Source organism: Thecamonas trahens (assembly GCF_000142905.1).
Source record: "Thecamonas trahens ATCC 50062 unplaced genomic scaffold supercont1.32, whole genome shotgun sequence".
Taxonomy (NCBI): domain Eukaryota; order Apusomonadida; family Apusomonadidae; genus Thecamonas; species Thecamonas trahens.
Window position 1 is genome coordinate 202,922 of NW_013657648.1, and position 17,784 is coordinate 220,705.

Here is a 17,784-nt window from a genome sequence, read left to right on the forward strand (position 1 = left end):
CCCCCCCCCCCCCACCTCATGCAGCACACACGTGCCGTGCCCGTGCTACCGTCCGACGTCGTCAGCACGATCGAAGACCAGAGAGAGAGAGAGAGAGAGAGAGAGATGGGCATGATAGATGTGATGGGTAAGATGGATGTGATGATAGACATGATCCGATCCCCCCCCCCCCCCCCCTCCCCCTCCCCTCACACGCACGACTGGCCAAACTCGGCCACGTGGCAGGTTGAGCGGGCGGAGTGGTGGCACGCGGGGTCAGGGGAGCGGGCAGACAGTCAGACAGAGACAGCGACAGAGACAGCGACAGAGACAGCGACAGAGACAGTGACAGAGACAGAGACAGACTCGACTTTGAGCAACGGGCTACAGGCAAAGAGTAGCAATGGTGGCAGTGTTCGGCATTGAGACGGGCGACTGGGCGCAGGCATGGAGCAACCCGCGTGACTTTGTCTTCTCCCCCTCGACACCTCTGTACGACTGGCGGCTGTCGGTGGGGACCTCGCTGGTGTATCTGGTTGTCATTGCTGTGGCGCATCGGCTGATGCGTGGCCGTCCGGCCATGTCCCTTCCGTGGATCTCCAACGCGCACAACCTGTTTCTCTCGCTCTGGTCGCTCGTCATGCACGTCGGCCTTCTCTGGGCGCCTACGAGCGCTACGTGGTGACGGGCAAGTCGGTGTGGGAGGTCATCTGCGACCAGGATCCCGAGCCCATGACGGGCGTGCTGGCGTACTTTTGCTGGATGTACTACGTCTCCAAGTACTACGAGCTCTTTGACACTTTGCTCATGGTGGTCAAGCACAAGCCGCTCACCGTCTTGCACCTCTGGCACCACGCCGTCATCGGCCCCATGTCGCTCACTTGGCTCCGCGGCAACTGGGCCATCCACTGGTACGGCGCCGCCGTCAACACCCTCATTCATGTCTTTATGTACTACTACTACTTTGCCTCCAAGGCCTATGGACATCGGCCGTGGTGGCGCGTGTACATCACCCAGGGCCAGATCACCCAGTTCTTCTCCGTCTTTTTCATGATCTGGGCCTACGTCTACTTTGACGTCCGTTCCGGCATCTCCATCGGCGCCCCGGCCCCCGGCGAGTTCCTGCCCTCACTCAACTACGATCGCGGCTGCGTCGGCCACCCGTGGACTATCGCCTTTGCCCAGTTTGTCAACATCACCTTCCTCGGCCTCTTCATCAACTTTTACGTCCAGACGTACAAGCGCGGCAAGGCGGCCACAAAGGCCAAGTCATCGTGAGCCCCGCGTCCTTCAGCATGCCCACGCTGGCGGCGGCTGGACTATAAATGCTCCGCACCGTCATCCGGACCCGCGGTCGTTCATCAGCGGCGGCTCATCGCCGAGCTCGGCCTTCAGCTGCCGCCACAGCTCGTAGTCGATGTTGAGGATGGCCTGCCGCCGCGAAGCGCGCTCGCTCGCCTTGCCTCTATTGCCCGCTTGCATGCTCTTGACCATCGGAACCGACGTCTCGTCATCGACCCAGATGTGCAAGCTGCCCATCTTGGTCAGGAATGAGGTGTAGAACATGTTCTCTACAGTCTGTGCATACGAGGTCGGGTTGATGACGAGCTGGTAGAGTGAGACCGGGCGGTCGAAATCGAGCAGCAGCTGAAGCATTTCCTGCATCGTTTCGTTGTCCTCACGGGTCTCCATCTGCACATCGGTATCCGGCCTCACCTGTTGCAACAGCTGCGGCTCGGCGGCGTCCATACGCTGCCGCGCCTCCGTTACCGTCCCGCGCGGCCTCCGCGCTACCCGCCGCCGGATCTGCGAGCCGGTACAGACCGGGCCGTACATCAGATCAAGCTTGGGCACCGTCCGCAGAAACTTGCCAAACGTCTCGCCCAGCCGCGCCATGTCCACCACCGTCCCAAACATCTTGCGGACCTCGGTGGCAAACGCCGCCGGATCCATGCGAGTAAAGTCTGTCCGTAGGTTCTCCACCTTGGCCCTGCCGACTCCAGCCAGCTCGCTCATGGCCTCGGCGTCGATGGCGCCCGTCCGTGGCTCCTTGATGCTGATGACCTCACTGAGCGCCCTTCCTCGCGCAAGCAACGTCACTAGCTTGGTGTTTCCGGGCGTCGACGCCTCGACCTTTGACTCGATGATGTCCTTGAGGTTCTTCTGTGTTTTCGACCGGATCCTGGCCTGTACCTTTGCCGTCTCCACCAGCCCATGCGGCCTTACCGCCGCCGGCCTGTCCTCGTCACCGTCGTCCTCACGCCCACGCTTCCGCTTGGTCTTGTTCTTCTGCTTGTGCTTCCGCCGCTCGCGCGGCTTCTCCTCTTCAGGCGCCATGCCCGACATGGTTCGCGTGTTGTGCGTGTGTGCGGTGTGTGCGGTGTGTGTGTGTATGTGTGTGTGTGCGGAGGTATGCACGGTGTGTGGAGAGCTGTGTGGAGAGGCGGGAGGAGTAGTGCAAGGTGCCCTGTGGCGAGGGGGACGTCCGGCTCGGTGCCCCGAGTCGCCGTAGTGTGTGTGCCCTCACAAGAGGACCGATTCCACGACCTTTTTCCCCCCCCCGTCCCCCTCTACAAGACACTTGGTTGGCAGCAGGGAACAGATGGGATGGGATGGAAAGGGGGCAGAGGGACGAGGGAGTATTGGTTGTTGTTGTTCCTTTAGAACTTGGCAAACTGCTTGCCGCTCTTCTTGCCCGAGGACAGGACCTTGATGACGTTGAAGCGGACGGTCTTGGAGAGCGGGCGGCACTGGCCGACCACGACGCGATCACCCTCGTTGATACGGAAGCACGGCGAGACGTGGCAGGCTGTGTTCGTGTGGCGCTTCTCGAAACGGTTGTACTTCTTCACGTAGTGAAGGTAGTCGCGGCGGATGATGCACGTGCGGCGCATCTTGGTCGAGACCACGACGCCATCAAGGATGCGGCCGCGGATCGAGACGTTGCCGGTGAACGGGCACTTCTTGTCAATGTAGCTGCCCTCAATCGCCTCACGCGGCGTGACAAAGCCAAGGCCGATGTCCTTGACAAAGCGCTTGCCCGACTTGACGAGCTTGCCCTTGACGGTCTTGCCGAGGGTGATGTGCGGCTGCTTCTGGAACGCGCGCTCGGTCTGTTCAACGCCCATACATCCACTTGCATGAGTCTCCACCTCTCCGACCTCTGCCGCTCTCACTGGGCAGCACGCACTCGTGTGGGTGTGCGTGTGTGTGCATGGAATCGAGGCGGACGGGGCCGCCATCAAGAAAAATCACTCGCTTCGCTGCCCGCCCACCCGCGAGCTGTGCCCCCCCTCCAACACCAAGCTATTGGCGAAGAGGAGCCACAGCCCAGCTAGAGCAGGCTCACGGCGAGTGCGGCAGCAAGCAGGGAAGCAGCTTGTGGTGTAGGCTGGCTGGAGCGGCCGGCTTCGTGGCGGTCCGGAGCAGCGGCAGACAAATTCCAACGATGGGATCTCCGTAGCAGACGACCAACACACGCAGCACCCCAGCCTCGCCTTAGCCACCACCACAGGCGAGCTTGGAGGCACACACACTTTGCGGTACACATGCAAGATACCATGCGCTACCTCGTGCTCTGGCCCTCCTTGCTCTGCTTGGACAGGGACGGTGGCTGCCGTGGCTCTCGACGCCCTCCAATTAACATACCTGGACTTCGAACTCGGCCATGATGGGAAAAGAGAAAGCTGTTGACGACTAATTCAGCTCGCGCAAATCCGCCCCTCGGATGTTTTTCACTTTGCCAAATCCCAAACCGAGTCGCTCCGTCGACCACTCGCCGACCGCCGCTCGCCGCGCCGCCGACGCTGTTGCTTTATCCGCTCTACGGCTCCGACTCGCTCTCAGCCTTACCCTTATCGCTGCTGGCGGTGGCGGCAGGACTCGCGAGGGCGGCAAACCGGCGGGCGGCTGCCTCGCCAGCGGGTGTCAGCGGCCGCTGCAGCGGCGGTGGCCGCGTCTTGCGCTTGGGCGTCACCGGGCGCGATGGCACGTCCGAGTGCGATGCGGTACCAGGCGCAGGGACGAGCGGGTGCTCGGGTGTGGAGACCGGAGCCGGCGGAGCGGGGCGTGACGGCGAAGGCATGGAGGCGTCGGGTGCAGATGCTGGCGAGCGCGACGAGGTCGGCGACAGAGAGAGCGTCTGCCTTTGCAGCTCGATCATGTGGGCCTGCAGCGCCTGCAGCTGGGTCTGGACCGCCTGCAGCGACTGGAGCTGCGCAATCATGAGCGACATCTGCCGTGACTCGACCTCCTGGACCGGCGACGCAAAGTCGGCCGACGGTGTTGACGCCGGGGTTGGCGCTGCCACCGCGCTCGGCATCGGCGACATCATCGGCGCCATCACCGGCGCCATTGTCGGCGCCATCAATGCCGGCGCCGACGGCGAGCCCCATCCAAACGCGGGGCTGCTGGCCGCCCGTCCGCCGGCAGGACTCCATGGCGAGGCCCGGTAGGCTGCTGCTCCCGTCGGCGTCATCAGGTGCGGCGAGAGCGGCGGCGGCGGCGGCGGAGGTGGCGGCCCGGCCAGCGCAGGATTGATACCCGCAGACGCCAGCGCCTGCCGCGCGGCGGCAGCAGCGGCAGCACCTGCCGCCGCCGCTGCCGCCTGCATCGGGCCACCGCTCGACGGAGCCGCGAACGGCGGCCGGGGCAGTGGAAGCGCCGACGGCGTCGGCGACCGCGGGCCGGCACCTGCAGAGCTGCCTGCGTCTGGAGCGTCGACATTCGTTGTGGCATGAGACGCTTCGACTTCAGCCGGTGTCGAGCCTTCACCCGGCACAGCCGGTGGTTCGTCGGGCCGGGCAGCCGGCTCGGCAGCGGCGGCGGCGGCGAGCCGCTCCTCGCGCTGGCGCTGCATGTTGGCCATGGCGTTCTCGTCGAGCAGGTCGAGGCGGCAAGTCGGACACTGCTGGCGGCGCTCCATCCATGACCGGAGGCAGTCGTAGTGAAAGACGTGGCCGCACGGCAGCCGGTGACCCTCGTCGACGTCGACCCGGCAGACGGTGCACATGGCGTCCTCGCCGTCGAGATCAGCGGCGGTGACTGCCTCGAACCGCTCGGCCAGGTCACCAATGACCCGGCGGTAGTTGACAAACTCGACAACCTTGTTCTGGAACGCCCGCCACGACGAGAACAGCTCGGGCAGCATGTGGATCGGGAGCGAGTAGTAGTGCAGGACGACACAAAAGAAGGTGATGTAGGCAAAGAACCGCGCGCCAACGCCAAGAACCTCCAGCACCAGCATGTACCACCCCTTGTTCTGCCATTGGCCCTCGACTCCGTGCAGATCCCACAAGTGCAGGCCGTACGTCGCCAGCATCTCCACCACCAGCACCAGCAGAATGAGGTACTCAAAGACAAAGAGGAGGACAAGCGACGGGCCCTTGTCGAGGACATGCGAGACGCCGTACGTCACTATCCCGGCGTCGGTACCCGCTAGAATCGTGAGCAAGCTGAACAGCCGGACGTGGAAGGTCAGCGCGAGGTTCGGCGTCTCGTTGACAAAGTGGACACGCTCCCTCGCCAGCCAATGGAAGATCCTGGCAGCGACGAGGACTGCGAGAGCGAGGCCAAACCGGAGCGAGAGCTCCGCTCTAAAGATCGTCAGTGCCAGCATGGTCTCCATCAGCGAGTACCTCAGCTTGTCCATCACCACCTCGGTCTCCCTTCTCCTCAGCGTGCCGAGAAACACCGACCGCAAACCCTGCGCCACTGTCCACAAGCACGCCAGTGCCATATTGCCAAGCACCTATAGCAGCCGCACACAGGGAAGACCCACCAGGTCATGTCAGTCACTTGTCCTGTCCCTTGCATGTTCGCCCTCTTTCCTCCCTCCCTCCCTCCCACCACGGCCGCCCAAGGCACCTGTTCCTGACGTCCACCCCCCCCCCCTCCCCCCCCATCCCCTCCCCTTCCTCACACTCTCCACACAAGTCCATGGTCACGTACCAGGATGCAAGGAGGGGACTTTGTGATGTGGACCATGGTGGGGTAGAACTGCTCTCGTCTGTTGTACACGGCTGCCACCATGCCGGCGGTGACCACCGTCGACGCCGCAAAGTACGCCGCTGTTTTCATGACGGCTCGAGTGGAGTGGTTGAGCCACTTGCGCACACTCTCTGCGCATCACGTGGCCGACTACTCATGATCCTACCCCCCCCCCCCCCCCCCCCCCCCCTTTCCCCCCCTCTCACACTCACCAATAGTATCCTTGCCCAGTCACTTTCTCTCGTCGCCTGGCAAACTCGGGCATGAAGCGATCAAAGACGCGATTCCGAGGCCGTGGCGCTGCTGTGGCGCACTTGCCGCGCCCGCTCACCAGTCTTCGGCGGCGGCAGCATCACGGTTGGCGGCAGGACGGCTGCTCGAGGCATCCTCCTGGTACGGGTTGAGCTTGGACTCGAAGGAGTCCATCAGCTTGTCCTTGGCCGACCGGGTGTCGACCTTCTCGACGGTGGTGGGGACCCACTTGCGGACCGGCTTCTTGGTGGTCGGCGCAGCTTCGGAGAGGAGCGGCATGCCCTCGGGCCGCATGTCATGCAGCGGCGGGGCGCCGGGGACGGCATCGAGAAAGACGGCGGCGGTCGCCGCGGGCTCAAACCCAGGCACAGGAACAAAGACGTCGTCCTGGAACAGCTCCTTGCGCGAGCGCGGGACCTTGAACGTGACGCTGGAGATGGCCGAGCCAGAGAGCTTGACAAACGAGGCAAACTCGCAGGCTGCAACGTCGACGCACGACTTAGGCAAGAGGGCCAGGCCCGACTGCGGGTTGGTTGCCGTGTACGGTGCAAGCTCATGGATGCCCTTCTCGTTGATCTCAAAGGTGTTGATCGAGCCGTCGCCCTTGCCGGCCAGGAACAGGACGCCGGTCTGCACGTCGTAGAACGGCAGTGCGAGGTTCGACGACGTCGTCAGCGGCTTGGTCGCCACAGGCGCGTCGAGCGCACGCATGTCCCACACCTTGATTTCGCGCTTGGAGCGCTCGCCAAAACCGACGGTTGCCAGCTTGTCGCCGGCGCCGAGCCAGACAAGCTTGAACGGCTTGACGCCGACGTGCGCGTCGGCAACCGACGCCACCACGCTGCCGTCGGCCCGTGGATCGTGCAGCCGCAGCTTCTTGTCGCGTGCGCTCGACGCAATCGTCGCTGAGTCGTACGCAAACGCCACTCCGGTAGGCTCGGCCTCAAAGCTGTCCATCGACACGAGGCACGCCTGCTGCTCCACGTCCCACAGCCGGACCGTCGAGTCAAACGAGCCGGTCGCCAGCAGGTTCTCCACATACGGCGCCCAGGTGAGCCACGTCACCCGGTGGCGGTGACCCTCCATCGTTGCCGACGCCTCGGTCAGCGGCGCGGCGAGGCCCGTCGACGGGATCTCCCACAGGCCCACACGCCCGTCGTCCGAGCCAGTAGCAAGGAGGTTGCCGTTGAACGGCGAAAAGTCAAAGGCGTTGAAGATCGACGACTGCGAGATGGTCGGCATGTCGACGTCGACGCGACCCACATGCGACCGCGGGAAGACGCCGATGACGCCGCCCGCACCCTTCCACGGCACGGCCACCAGCGCGTCCGACGCCGCCACCATCGACGAGTCGACCGAAAAGTTGTCATTGATACGCAGCCCTGTCGTCCACAGCTCCTTCTTGGTCTCACTCCCCACAATGTGCCGGAACTTGGAGACTCGGACCACGTTCTTGGGCACCACAACCTCGCGCATGCCCTCGGGTGGCGCGTCCGGATCGCTCTCCTTCTCACTCTCGGCCGGCGCCTCCTCCTTCGCCTTGAGCGACCACGACGAGCGCTTGGCACCCCACTTGGAGCCCCCGCTTCCGCCCCCACCCCCGCTCCCGCCGGCGCCCCACTTGGAGCCTCCGCCTCCACTCCCTGCGCCCCACTTGCGCGCCACGGGAGCCCGCGCCGCCACCGGCGGCGGCGTCTTGCCCGCCGAGTTAGTCTTGCCGCTCGACGTGCTCTTCATCGACGACGACGGCAGCGACGGCGTCGGCCGCTCGCCCTCGGGCTGGAGAGAGACAAGCGCCACGCTCCCGTTCGCGCCGCTCGCCCACTCGGGAGCTGTCGCGCCGGGCGTCGTTCCGCGGGTCTCTGGGTACAGCTCCGGGTGGAACTTGGCGTACGACTTGCGCGGGACCTTGTACGAGACCGGAACAACCGCACCAGCCGCCGTCAGCTTGAGAACCCGCGCCACCTCGCAGTCCCACACATTGAGCACCCGCTTGGGCGCCAGCGCCAGGCCCGAAATCTGCTCGCGCGAGCCGACCGAGCCGGCCTCCAGCAGCTTGCCGCCGTCGTCCTCGTAGAACCGCAGCGCCACGTCGCCCTTGCCACCGAGGAACAACAACTTGGTGTCGGCGTCGTAGAGCGGCATCAGAATGCCCGACGACGAGTCCATCTTGGTCTTGGAAATCGGCGCGTCAAGCGAGCTGGCCATGTCGTAAACGCGCACCTCGCGCGACCGGTACTTGTCAAAGCCAGTCGTGACAAACCGCGACGAGTCGCCCATCCACGTCACCCGCGTCGCCTTGATCCCGTCATGGCCCGGTCCCGACGCCACCGGCCCGTCGGCACTCGCACGCAGATCGTACACGCGAACTGTCTTGTCCTTGGCGGTGACCACCAGCGTAGCACCGGCGTAGTCCCACGCCAGCGACTGCGGTTGGCACTCGATGCTAGGCGCAGCGCAGAGCTCGGCTTCGGCATTCACGTCCCACACCTTGACCACGCCGTCAGCTGCCGCCGTTGCCAGCACGCCATCGGCCACCGGGTTGAACGCCAGTGCCTGGATTCGCTTCTGCGACGCCGACCACGCGCTGGCCGTCTCGGACACCGACGCCTTGCCCTCGCCCAGTTCCCAGATCTTGACCGACCCGTCCTCCGCCGCAGTCACCAGCAGCGCGTCATGGAACGGTGAAAAGTCCAGCGCTGAGATGTTACGCGAGTGCCCAGCCACGCCAGGCACGCCCTGGCCCGATCCGAACCGGCCCGACCCACCCACCGGCAGAAACGAGATGCTCCGGGCTGACGAGCCACCAAAGGCCACATACTTGCCCGACGCCGCAACTTCGTTGCAATCACCCGCCAGGCTTGTCGTCCGCAGCTCCGAGTACCTGTTCCTCACGTTTGTGGCCGTGATGGCATGATGGCATGATGGTGTGGCGGCGTGGCGGCGGCGTGGCGTGAGTCAGTTTCTTGCGAAGAACGCTCCGCCCAGGTGCCACCCTCCTCCGCAGCCTATCCATACACCCTCGTTACTCTTCCCCAACCCTGCGTACCATTGCTCGTTGGGAAGCTCCTTGCCCTGGGCCAGGCGGAACACGGACCGGTTGTTGAACCGCGACATGTCGAGAGTTGTGTGCGGGTGTGAGTGACGGTCGAGTGCGAGCTTGTGGTGGTAGCCTCAACCGAGCCTGCCTGGCTGCCCCACGTTCTGCCTGACCCGACCGGCATATGTGCGGATGCCTGTGTGAGCGCGCGTGCGTGTGTGTGTGTGTGTGTAAATCAGCAATCTCTCTCACACACTCTATCTCTCAGCCGAGCCTCAGTCACGTTATGCCCATCTATCGGGTTTGGATCCACATCTCTCTGTCTGGAGCACTCTCAGCCTTGCTTACGAGCTCGAGCTCGAGGCCGAGCCTGGGGCAGGCTTCGACGGGGTGTAGCGGGCCTGGGCCGAGGCGATGATGGCGCGGTACTTCTTGAGCTGGTTGAGATACTGCAGCTGACGCTTGGACTCGCGGCGGATCTTATGGCCCTTGAAGAGGTTGAGAGAGTAGTGGATGGCCTCGATGATGAGCGGGTTGAGCATCTCGACGGCGAGCGAGCGGAACACGTCCGAGGTGGAGCGGTCGATGACAGCCCCAAAGTAGGCCGAGGTGAAGACTTGGCCATAGAGTGGGATGACAAGCGGCCACTTGGCCGAGTTGGTGAGCGCGCCCCAGAAGCCGAGCCCGGTCTCGGTTTTGGGCGAGCGGAGGAGCTCTGCGGTTTCCGCCATGAGAACCGGGTACGAGACGGTGGCGCGCTTCTCACGGGCAATCATGCCCTCGATGTGGGACGAGAGGCCATCCGAGTTGATCTCGGTCGAGATGCGCTTGACAAGGTAGCGGAAGAAGTGAAGGGCAAGGCGCGACTCGCGGCCGGTGCCGGCGTGGGCGGTGCGGTCGACAAACTCGAGGAGCTGATCGACGGTGGCGCGGCGGCAGCGGTCAACGAGGTGGGCGTCGCTGAGGACGGCATCGACCGAGTCCTCGAGCGCCTCCTGCCACACTGGGCGGGCACGGTTGGCGTTCTCCGGAAAGACGTACTTGTAGAATGGAGCGAGCGCGCCGTCGATGAGGGCGTGGTCACCAAGCCGCGCCAGGGTGGCGTCGTCGATCTTGTCAGGTGTGCCAGTGCCAAAGACGAGGGCGCGCTCAAACTTGCCGCGGCGGTCGACAAAGTGGGACTCGGGCTCAAAGTCGACGTCGGTGAGAGCGCGACGGGCGGTCTTCTGCACATGCAGCTCGTCATTTGTCGGCTTGTAGGCCTCTGTGAGGCGGGCCGAGAGCTGCGGCGAAGCCAGCGGCGAAGGCGGGTCAGAGAACTCAAAGAACTTGTCCATAGCATCAAACCAGGCATTGTGGACAATGTCACCGATGGTGTCGCGGACCTGGGCCTCAAACTCGAGGCGCTCCGGCGAGAGCGGCGAGAACTTGAGGACAAGCTTCTCGAGCTCGCGGGCAATGTTACGGAGATCGGTCTCGGCCGAGATGGCGAGGAGGAACTGCTCGTCCTTGGCCACGTCGTCGATATGTTGATCGAGCTCGGCGAGGATACGCGGAAAGTCGGCGGCTACCTTGTTGAGCTGCTCCTCCGAGAGAACCCGGCGGAGGGTGGGGATGCCGAGGCGGAGGTCACCGACATCGCGGAGCTTAGCCCTGCGGATAAAGGCTTCCTCGATGCGGAGCACATCGTCGAACGACTTGCCGTCCTCGAGCTCCTTCTGCGAGCGGCAGCGGACGCCGACGTAGCCAAGGCCGAGCGGGTAGTCCTCGTTGCGGAGGATGGAGTGGATGTGCTTGCGCGACTTGATGAGGTCCATTTTGGTGAGGACTCCGAGTGAGCGGTCCATGTTGGCGTCGACAGCCTGTGCGTTCTTGATGCCCATCGACATGGCCACGTCGTCGGCGGCCGAGGCGACGGCAACAATGATGTTGTTCGGGTCGGAGATGTACTTTTGGCAGAGCGCGGCAATGCGCTCGGGGAGCTCGGGCGACTGCCCGGCACGGACAGCGTGGATGTAGCCCGGCAGGTCGATGAGCGAGACGTTGTACACGTGCGGCGCGTAGATGGACATGGTGACCGGCAGCTCGGAAAACTCTTCGTCCTGGTTCTTCTCGCGGAGAATGGCCTCGACTTGCTCAAAGTCAAAGATCTTGCGGCCGTCGTCAAACTCAGCCCATGTCCCGGAGTCGGAGCGGAGCAAGTTGAGCTCGAGGGGGCGGGTGGTGCACATCGAGGTCGACTTTGGGAGAAAGTCAAAGCCAGCCACAGCCTCGAGCACCGACGACTTGCCCGATGACTGGTTGCCGACGACGACGATCTTGGGCAGCTCGAGCTTGGCCTTTTCCTTGCCCAGCACCTTTTCCAGGCGGACCAGTGTCGGAATGACAGCCTCGGGATCGGTCTCGTTGTAGACGGCCTCCTTGGCCACACCCGCCGACTTCTTCTTGGTCCTCCGTGCGGCAAAGGTCCTCTGCCACCCGGCCGCTGCAGCGATGCCTGTCGCACCTGCGAGCATGGGCCGGGCTGCAGCGCGGAGTGAATGGTGTCGGAATAGAGCCAGCATATTAATAGTTTTTTGGGGGGGGGAGAGAGAGAGGGAGGGTGAAGGGTGTGGGGTGGGGTGTGGGGTGTGGGGGTGTGGGGTGTGGGGAGAGGTGTGAAGGTTGTGGGTGCGCGGCTATGAGGGGGGGGGGGGGGGGGGGTGACAGGCGAGTGGAAGGAGAAATACTTTGGTTGCCGCGTCACGGGCGGAGACTGCGTTGCGGCGCGGTGTGACTGCGGGCACCAGGTCACTGGTTCAGTTTAACCGCATTCATTGAACCCAAGCTCTACCACTACAGAGGAAGAGCTAGCCCAGACAGGTTCTTGCGGGTCTTGGACGGCGGAAGAGGGAGAAGATCGTGGTCGTCAAGAGTGGACCGGCCAGCAGCAAGGGAAGCCAGGGCGTCGATCTCGTCCGAGAGTCGCTCGCGCTTGGACGGCGGCGACGACGAAGGGGAAGGTGAAGAGAGAGGGGAGTCGTGGACGTTGTCGAGGTGGTCTTCAGGCTGGGGAAGGAGCGGAGGTGCCGCGGCTGCGAGATTAGCGGCCACGAGATCAGCAGCCGTTAGGTCGGCGGCCACGAGGGGAGCGGTAGACAGCGCAAGCGGATCAAAGGGAGCAGGCGGGGAGGGAGGAGAGAGCGGGCGAGCGGGGAAGCCTTGGGGAGGCGTTGCGCCGCCAGACGCCAGATTCAAACAGCTCGGTGCATGTGGTGCACGCGGTGCCATCATCAAGCTGAGTCATTGATAGGAGAGCGTGTTCGTGATGGAGGGAGATGGATTGTTCGTGCTTGCGACGCCCTTCGTTTCGCTTCCAGGGTGTGACCGCCTTGGTCACCCACGTGCACCCGGTGTGGGTGCACTGGCTCACGTCGGTGGCGCGCTTGATCATGGCGCCATCGTCGGTCCAGACTCCAGTGCGGATCAGATCCTGACAAACGGAGCAAGACTTGCTATGGCGGCGAAAGTGGGCGTCGTGGAGGACCGAAGAGCGCTCGTGGCGCTCGAGCCGCTGGCGGAGCTCGTGTGGCGTGCGGTAGGCGGGGTGGTAGTCGCAGCCGATGTGGCGACAGCTGACAACTGCCGGCGGCAAAGGCGGCTTGCGCGGCGGGCGGGGAGAGGCCTTTGCGCCGGCCGCGGTTGCCGACGACGACTTTGCTGACTTTGCCGACTTTGCCGACTTTGCCGACTTTGCCGACGAGGCACGGTGGCGGGAGGTTTTGACTTGGCGCGGGCGGGCGTTGGCCGCCGACGGGCGGGTGGCTGGCTGGGGCTTGGCAGCCACCGGGCGACGAAAGCCGGAGGGAGAGGAAGAGGTGGTGGACGAGGATGGCGTCATTGGCATGGACGTCGTGGTCCGAGGTGGCGGAGCAGCGGTATGAGGTCGCACCGAGTGTTGACTTGCAGGAGAGCGGTGTGGCGTGGGCGCAGCCAGGTGGCTCTTCCCTTGCGACATGGCAGCCAGAGCCCTTGAAAAGAGGAACGGGTTGAGTGGCTGTGGCACCATTCCGGGTGGCAGCGGCGAGGGAAAAACCAAGCCGGAGAGGGTAGGCACCATCGCGGGCAGACTGGGTGGCAAGTACGGGAGTGCCATTGGCAAGCTGCCGGGAAATACTGCGATTTGTTGCCCGTTCATAGGAGCACGGCCACCGGGGACCGGCATGATGGTCCCACGGTGTAGCCCTAGCTGCTCGCCGGCGACACTCGAGCTGCTCCCGCCGCCGGCTTCACCTTTTCCGCTTCCTTGGTTCTTCCGTCCTCCTTGTTCGCCTTCCGCCTCCTCAACCGCACCACGCACCGGCATAGCTCCTATACCGGCAAGGTCGTGGGTTGGTGAAGTGACCAAAGACTAGGGCCAATTCTCCTGCTTGTACAACACACGAGGCCGATGTGGGAATTGATTGGTGGTGGAGCAAGGGCGGGGAGGGGGGGGGGGGAGGGGAGGGGGGGGGGAGGGGGGTGTCAGCGTGGGGTGTTCCGGGTCTCATGAAATTGGTCATCCGGTGAAGCTCCGTGGATGGCATCATTGAAGCGACGGGGGTGACGGGTGGATCGTGAGAAGGCAGGGGTGGAAAGAGTGGGTATACCTGTGTGTGCCTGTCAAGGTTGTATGGGTAGCGGAGGTCGGGCTTGCGTGCGGGGCAGACGTAATGGTACTGAGGAGGGGCGGTAGGAGCCCGTATCGGTAAAAATTCTCCGCATAAAAATGCTTGTACACTCCCCGCACCGGCCGCTTGCCGCCAATATTGGACGGCAAAACGTACCTGTCATCGGCCGTTGGCAGGAATGGTGTGGTGTGTGTGTGAATGCAAGGAATTTGATGGTGTGTGTGGGAGGGAGGGGGGGGGGATCGAGGATATAGTCAATGGATAGACGAGGCTTCGGCGTGATGGGTGATGGGTGGCGATCAGATCGGTGGTTTGCAGAGTGGTTTGCGCAGCCTGGGCGTGTGGGAGGGGCCGAGAGAGAGTGAGAGAGAGAGAGAGACGGCCACTCGACTTGCGGCGAGCAAGGCGCTACGTGCAAGCGATGTCTGATGGTGTCCAGGTCAACGTAAGGAGGCGTGGCCAGGACGGCGCGGACAACGTGCGGAGGTGCGAGGCGGAAGGGTGTCAGGTGGTGGCACGCCGGCGGTGCGGGCGATGCAAGCGGGCGCGGTACTGCTCGCGCGAGTGCCAGGTAGCCGCATGGCCTGCGCACAAGGCTGCAGGCTGCGGCCAGGCGACAAGATCGACGAACGCGGTCACAGCGACGGTGATGGAGGCGATGCGAGCGGTGATGGAGGCAGCGGTGATCCGCGGCATCCATCTGGACGGCGAGCCCGCGAGCGGGAGCCTCACGCTCTCACCCGAGCACCACCCCGCGGCGGCGCACGGACGCGGCGTGCTGGTGGGAGGGTGGGCGCCCCCTGGCGGCCAGGCTTGCGCGGGAGCCAGAGAGAGAGCTGCGACGGTGCGGTGCGGGCGGTAGTGGCGGTGGTGGCCGGCCTCGCGGCGGCGGTCCCACCGCTGGCGGCGGTCCGCGCCAAGCTGCGCCTCCGCGTCCGCGACTCGTCCTACTTTGCCCAGTGCGACCTTCAGTTCGCAGCGCTCGGCGTGCGGGCGCCGCGGATTGTGCGTCGGGCGCTTGGCTCGCCGGCGCGCCTCTTCGCGTATCTGGTCTATCCCGAGCCGTCGTCGGGCGAGGCCGAAGACGGAGCGGCAGCAGGCGACGCAGCGGTGAGCGTGACTGCCGGTCATCTTGAGGTGTGGGGCGTGAGCGGAAACGAGCTCTTTGACGAGCTCATTGCCGATGTAGTGGAAGCCCACGAGCCTGCGGCGTGCTGGACGGCCGCGACGAGCACGGCTGAGCTGCATCTGGCCTCGCTGAGCTCTGAAGACGCCAACCTGGCGCCACTGCTGGCGCCAGGCGCGTTTATCGACGGTGTCGTCGACGTTGTCGGCCGGCCGGTTGTTATGCTCCCGAGCCCGTCGATCTTGCTAGTGACCGGAAGCGAGAACGAGGCTGGGCTGATGGCCATGCTGCAGTCTGTGGCATCCTTTCTGGGCGAGCTGGGCAAGCGGGCGCTTGTCGTCGCCTACGCCTGGCACGGCGAGTCCGGCGGCGGGTGGCTGCCGTGGGCGCCCGAGCCGCAGCTCGAGCCGTCCATCTCTGTCGTCTACACTGCGCTCACCGTCTCGTACATCAAGGCGCTGTACGACGAGCAGAAGAGCCTCCTCGACACCATCCTCGACTACGAGCAGCCCGAGGCCAAGCCGATGGTGGCCACGCAGGTCCTTATGCGCGATCCGGACAACACCCGGTTCTTCACCTACTGCGTGTGGGCCAAGGGCGCCGAGGCGCTCTTACCCAAGACCGACATCATCATGTTTGCGCTGCCGGAGACGTTTCCACACGCCATCATCGGCAAGGCAACATGGGACGACGTTGTCGCCGGCCTCGACGCCGACGCCTTTGAGCCCACCGAGTTTGATCCGCCGCGCTTCCGCCTCCTAGCCTCCTCCTTCCCGTCCGACGCCCAGCTCGCGGCCATCTGTCCCGAGTTTGCTGCCGCAACAGCCTCGGCGCCAGCCTCTGCCTCAGCGTCAGCCTGAGCCTCAGCGTCAGCCTCGCCTCGCAGCGATGGCCAAGCCAGTGAATGACGACCACGACTCCCATCTGCGACCAAATATGCCAGCGTCGCCGCCAACGCGACACACCGCTCAACGACAGGCGTGACGGGCACAAGCGGGCTGCACTCGACTTGGATGCTCCCAGCAGCATCCCACACAGTCCGTAGCACCGTCCAGCTCGCAGCCTCTCGGGCAGCAGCAGGCACAGCACTCGCAGCGTTGACAGGAAGAAGCGCAAGCGGCGAGAGGATGGCTAGCGTGGCGGCGAGCAGCAGCGAGGGCAGACGCGGCGGAGCGTACCGTGCGGTGGCGGCGGCGGTAGCGGCAGCGGCCGAAACTGCCGGACGGAGCGAGGCTCCGCTGCTGGTGGCAGTGTCGAAGCGGTTCCCGGCCGAAGCTGTGCAGGAGGTGTATGACGCCGGAGCGCGAGTGTTTGGTGAGAACTACGTGCAGGAGCTGGTGGCCAAGGCCCCGGCCCTCCCGGACGACATCGAGTGGCACTTTATCGGCTCGCTGCAGAGTAACAAGGCCAAGGCGCTGGTGGCCATCCCCAACCTGGCTGTTGTCCAGACGCTGCACTCGAACAAGCTCGCCAAGACGCTCAACAAGGCCGCGGCCGACGCCGACCGGACCCTCGACGTGTACATCCAGGTCAACACCTCGGGCGAGGAGAGCAAATCAGGCGTCGAGCCCGAGGCGGTCCTCGAGCTCGCCCGCTACGTGGCCGAGCAGTGCCCAGCGCTCAAGCTCGCCGGGCTGATGACGATCGGCTCGCGCGCAGCGTCGATCAACGCCGCCGCCGGCGAGACCAACCCCGACTTTGAGGTTCTCGCCACAGCGGCGGCGGCCATCGGCGACGCCGGCCTCCGTGCCGCGGGCGACGCCCGCCCACTCGTCCTCTCCATGGGCATGTCGGCCGACTTTGAGCAAGCCATCCTGCAGGGTTCGACTTGTGTCCGTGTCGGCTCGGCCATCTTTGGCGCCCGGTCGTGAGGCAGCCCGCACCGACCGGGGTGACTACGCCGAGAGCGACGCCACCAGTGCGTCGAGATGGGCCACGAACTTGTCGCAGCCCTGGATCGGCTGCTCAAGCTCGTAAAACGGGTTCTTCAGCACAAAGTCCGCGTAGTACTCGTAGACCTGCGAGAGGAAGACATCGAGCGAGGCCTGCGACGGAGAGGCCGTGACAAAGAACTTGGTCCCGGTCAGCGCTTGGAAGCAGCGGAGCTTGACCGTCGACGCCTCGATCTCCTCCACGCCCGATGAGCCTGCCACTGGCGCCACCTGTGCCGCAATAGCATGGATGCCGTGAAAAAACCCGCCGAGTCGCAGATGTTCGTTCACCATCAGCTTGTTGGCCTTGTAGTCCTCAAAGTCCTGCAGGAGGTGTGCATGTGGGGGTGGGTTAGTATGTGCCTGCTGTGCCTGCTCTCCTCCCTTGTGCCTGCTCTCCTCCCTTGTGCGCTCTCTCTCTCACACACACACACACACTCTCTCTCTCTCTCTCTCCCTCCCTCCATTCCCTTCTCCTCCTTCTCCCGCTTCCCCTTCCCCCCCCCCCCCCCCCATTCCTTCCCCTAGCCACCTTCCCCCTCCTCCCCCCTCCCCCCTTCCTCCCACCCCCCCACCCACCCCACCCCCCCCCACCCCCACACCCCCACACCCCCACACCCCTTCTTACCTTCTGATAAATGAGCCCACCAGCCTTGTTGATGATGTAGAACGAGAAGATAGGCATACTCCACCCTCTCTTCACAACCACAAGAGCAGTGTATCCTAACCATCTCCCTGCTGAGGCGAAGGCGCTCATGATCACGATCACGACCACCTCGGTGACCATGATCATTCCAGCCATTCCTTCCCCCCCCCCCG

At 64.4% G+C, this 17,784-nt stretch overlaps 7 protein-coding genes across 7 annotated transcripts; 2 read left to right on the top strand and 5 right to left on the bottom strand.

The window, feature by feature from the left end:
* Nucleotides 1-298: 298 nt before the first annotated feature.
* On the top strand, nucleotides 299-1,324 carry AMSG_07016 (GNS1/SUR4 family protein). Its single transcript, XM_013901051.1, has one exon. It carries the CDS (start codon nucleotides 712-714, stop codon nucleotides 1,255-1,257), a length of 546 nt encoding a protein of 181 aa, XP_013756505.1. The 5' UTR covers nucleotides 299-711; the 3' UTR covers nucleotides 1,258-1,324.
* On the bottom strand, nucleotides 1,318-2,325 carry AMSG_07017 (uncharacterized protein; the record flags this gene model as incomplete). Its single annotated transcript, XM_013901052.1, has 2 exons — nucleotides 1,318-2,172; nucleotides 2,206-2,325. The coding sequence occupies 2 exons, from the start codon at nucleotides 2,323-2,325 to the stop codon at nucleotides 1,318-1,320; spliced, it is 975 nt and encodes a 324-aa protein (XP_013756506.1).
* A 294-nt stretch (nucleotides 2,326-2,619) lies between these two features.
* On the bottom strand, nucleotides 2,620-3,668 carry AMSG_07018 (40S ribosomal protein S11). Its single transcript, XM_013901053.1, has 2 exons — nucleotides 3,628-3,668; nucleotides 2,620-3,092 (listed from the first exon to the last, which is right to left on the bottom strand). Exons 1-2 carry the CDS (start codon nucleotides 3,646-3,648, stop codon nucleotides 2,640-2,642), a joined length of 474 nt encoding a protein of 157 aa, XP_013756507.1. The 5' UTR covers nucleotides 3,649-3,668; the 3' UTR covers nucleotides 2,620-2,639.
* A 134-nt stretch (nucleotides 3,669-3,802) lies between these two features.
* On the bottom strand, nucleotides 3,803-6,060 carry AMSG_07019 (E3 ubiquitin-protein ligase synoviolin-A; the record flags this gene model as incomplete). The annotated part of the gene is made up of 2 exons (XM_013901054.1): nucleotides 5,929-6,060; nucleotides 3,803-5,728 (listed from the first exon to the last, which is right to left on the bottom strand). The coding sequence occupies exons 1-2, from the start codon at nucleotides 6,055-6,057 to the stop codon at nucleotides 3,803-3,805; spliced, it is 2,055 nt and encodes a 684-aa protein (XP_013756508.1). The 5' UTR covers nucleotides 6,058-6,060.
* Nucleotides 6,061-6,177: 117 nt separating this feature from the next.
* Nucleotides 6,178-11,775, bottom strand: AMSG_12025 (uncharacterized protein; the record flags this gene model as incomplete). The annotated part of the gene is made up of 2 exons (XM_013901102.1): nucleotides 6,178-9,103; nucleotides 9,608-11,775. 2 exons carry the CDS (start codon nucleotides 11,773-11,775, stop codon nucleotides 6,295-6,297), a joined length of 4,977 nt encoding a protein of 1,658 aa, XP_013756556.1. The 3' UTR covers nucleotides 6,178-6,294.
* Nucleotides 11,776-12,755: 980 nt separating this feature from the next.
* AMSG_12026 (uncharacterized protein) lies at nucleotides 12,756-16,905 on the top strand (the record flags this gene model as incomplete). Its single annotated transcript, XM_013901103.1, has 5 exons — nucleotides 12,756-12,836; nucleotides 12,922-13,007; nucleotides 13,488-13,555; nucleotides 14,771-15,884; nucleotides 16,170-16,905. The coding sequence occupies 5 exons, from the start codon at nucleotides 12,756-12,758 to the stop codon at nucleotides 16,903-16,905; spliced, it is 2,085 nt and encodes a 694-aa protein (XP_013756557.1).
* On the bottom strand, nucleotides 16,399-17,682 carry AMSG_07025 (trafficking protein particle complex subunit 4). The gene is made up of 2 exons (XM_013901055.1): nucleotides 17,594-17,682; nucleotides 16,399-17,289 (listed from the first exon to the last, which is right to left on the bottom strand). Exons 1-2 carry the CDS (start codon nucleotides 17,648-17,650, stop codon nucleotides 16,930-16,932), a joined length of 417 nt encoding a protein of 138 aa, XP_013756509.1. The 5' UTR covers nucleotides 17,651-17,682; the 3' UTR covers nucleotides 16,399-16,929.
* Between the last annotated feature and the right edge of the window lie 102 nt (nucleotides 17,683-17,784).

Coding starts and splice junctions, on each gene's coding strand:
- AMSG_07025 (XM_013901055.1), bottom strand. CDS start 17,650: ATGCCTATCTTCTCGTTCTACATCATCAACAAGGCTGGTGGGCTCATT. Junction 17,290..17,593: donor GTGGGCTCATTTATCAGAAG/GTAAGAAGGGGT, acceptor CACCTCCTGCAG/GACTTTGAGGACTACAAGGC.
- AMSG_07018 (XM_013901053.1), bottom strand. CDS start 3,648: ATGGCCGAGTTCGAAGTCCAG. Junction 3,093..3,627: donor TGGCCGAGTTCGAAGTCCAG/GTATGTTAATTG, acceptor GGCGTTGAACAG/ACCGAGCGCGCGTTCCAGAA.
- AMSG_07016 (XM_013901051.1), top strand. CDS start 712: ATGACGGGCGTGCTGGCGTACTTTTGCTGGATGTACTACGTCTCCAAG.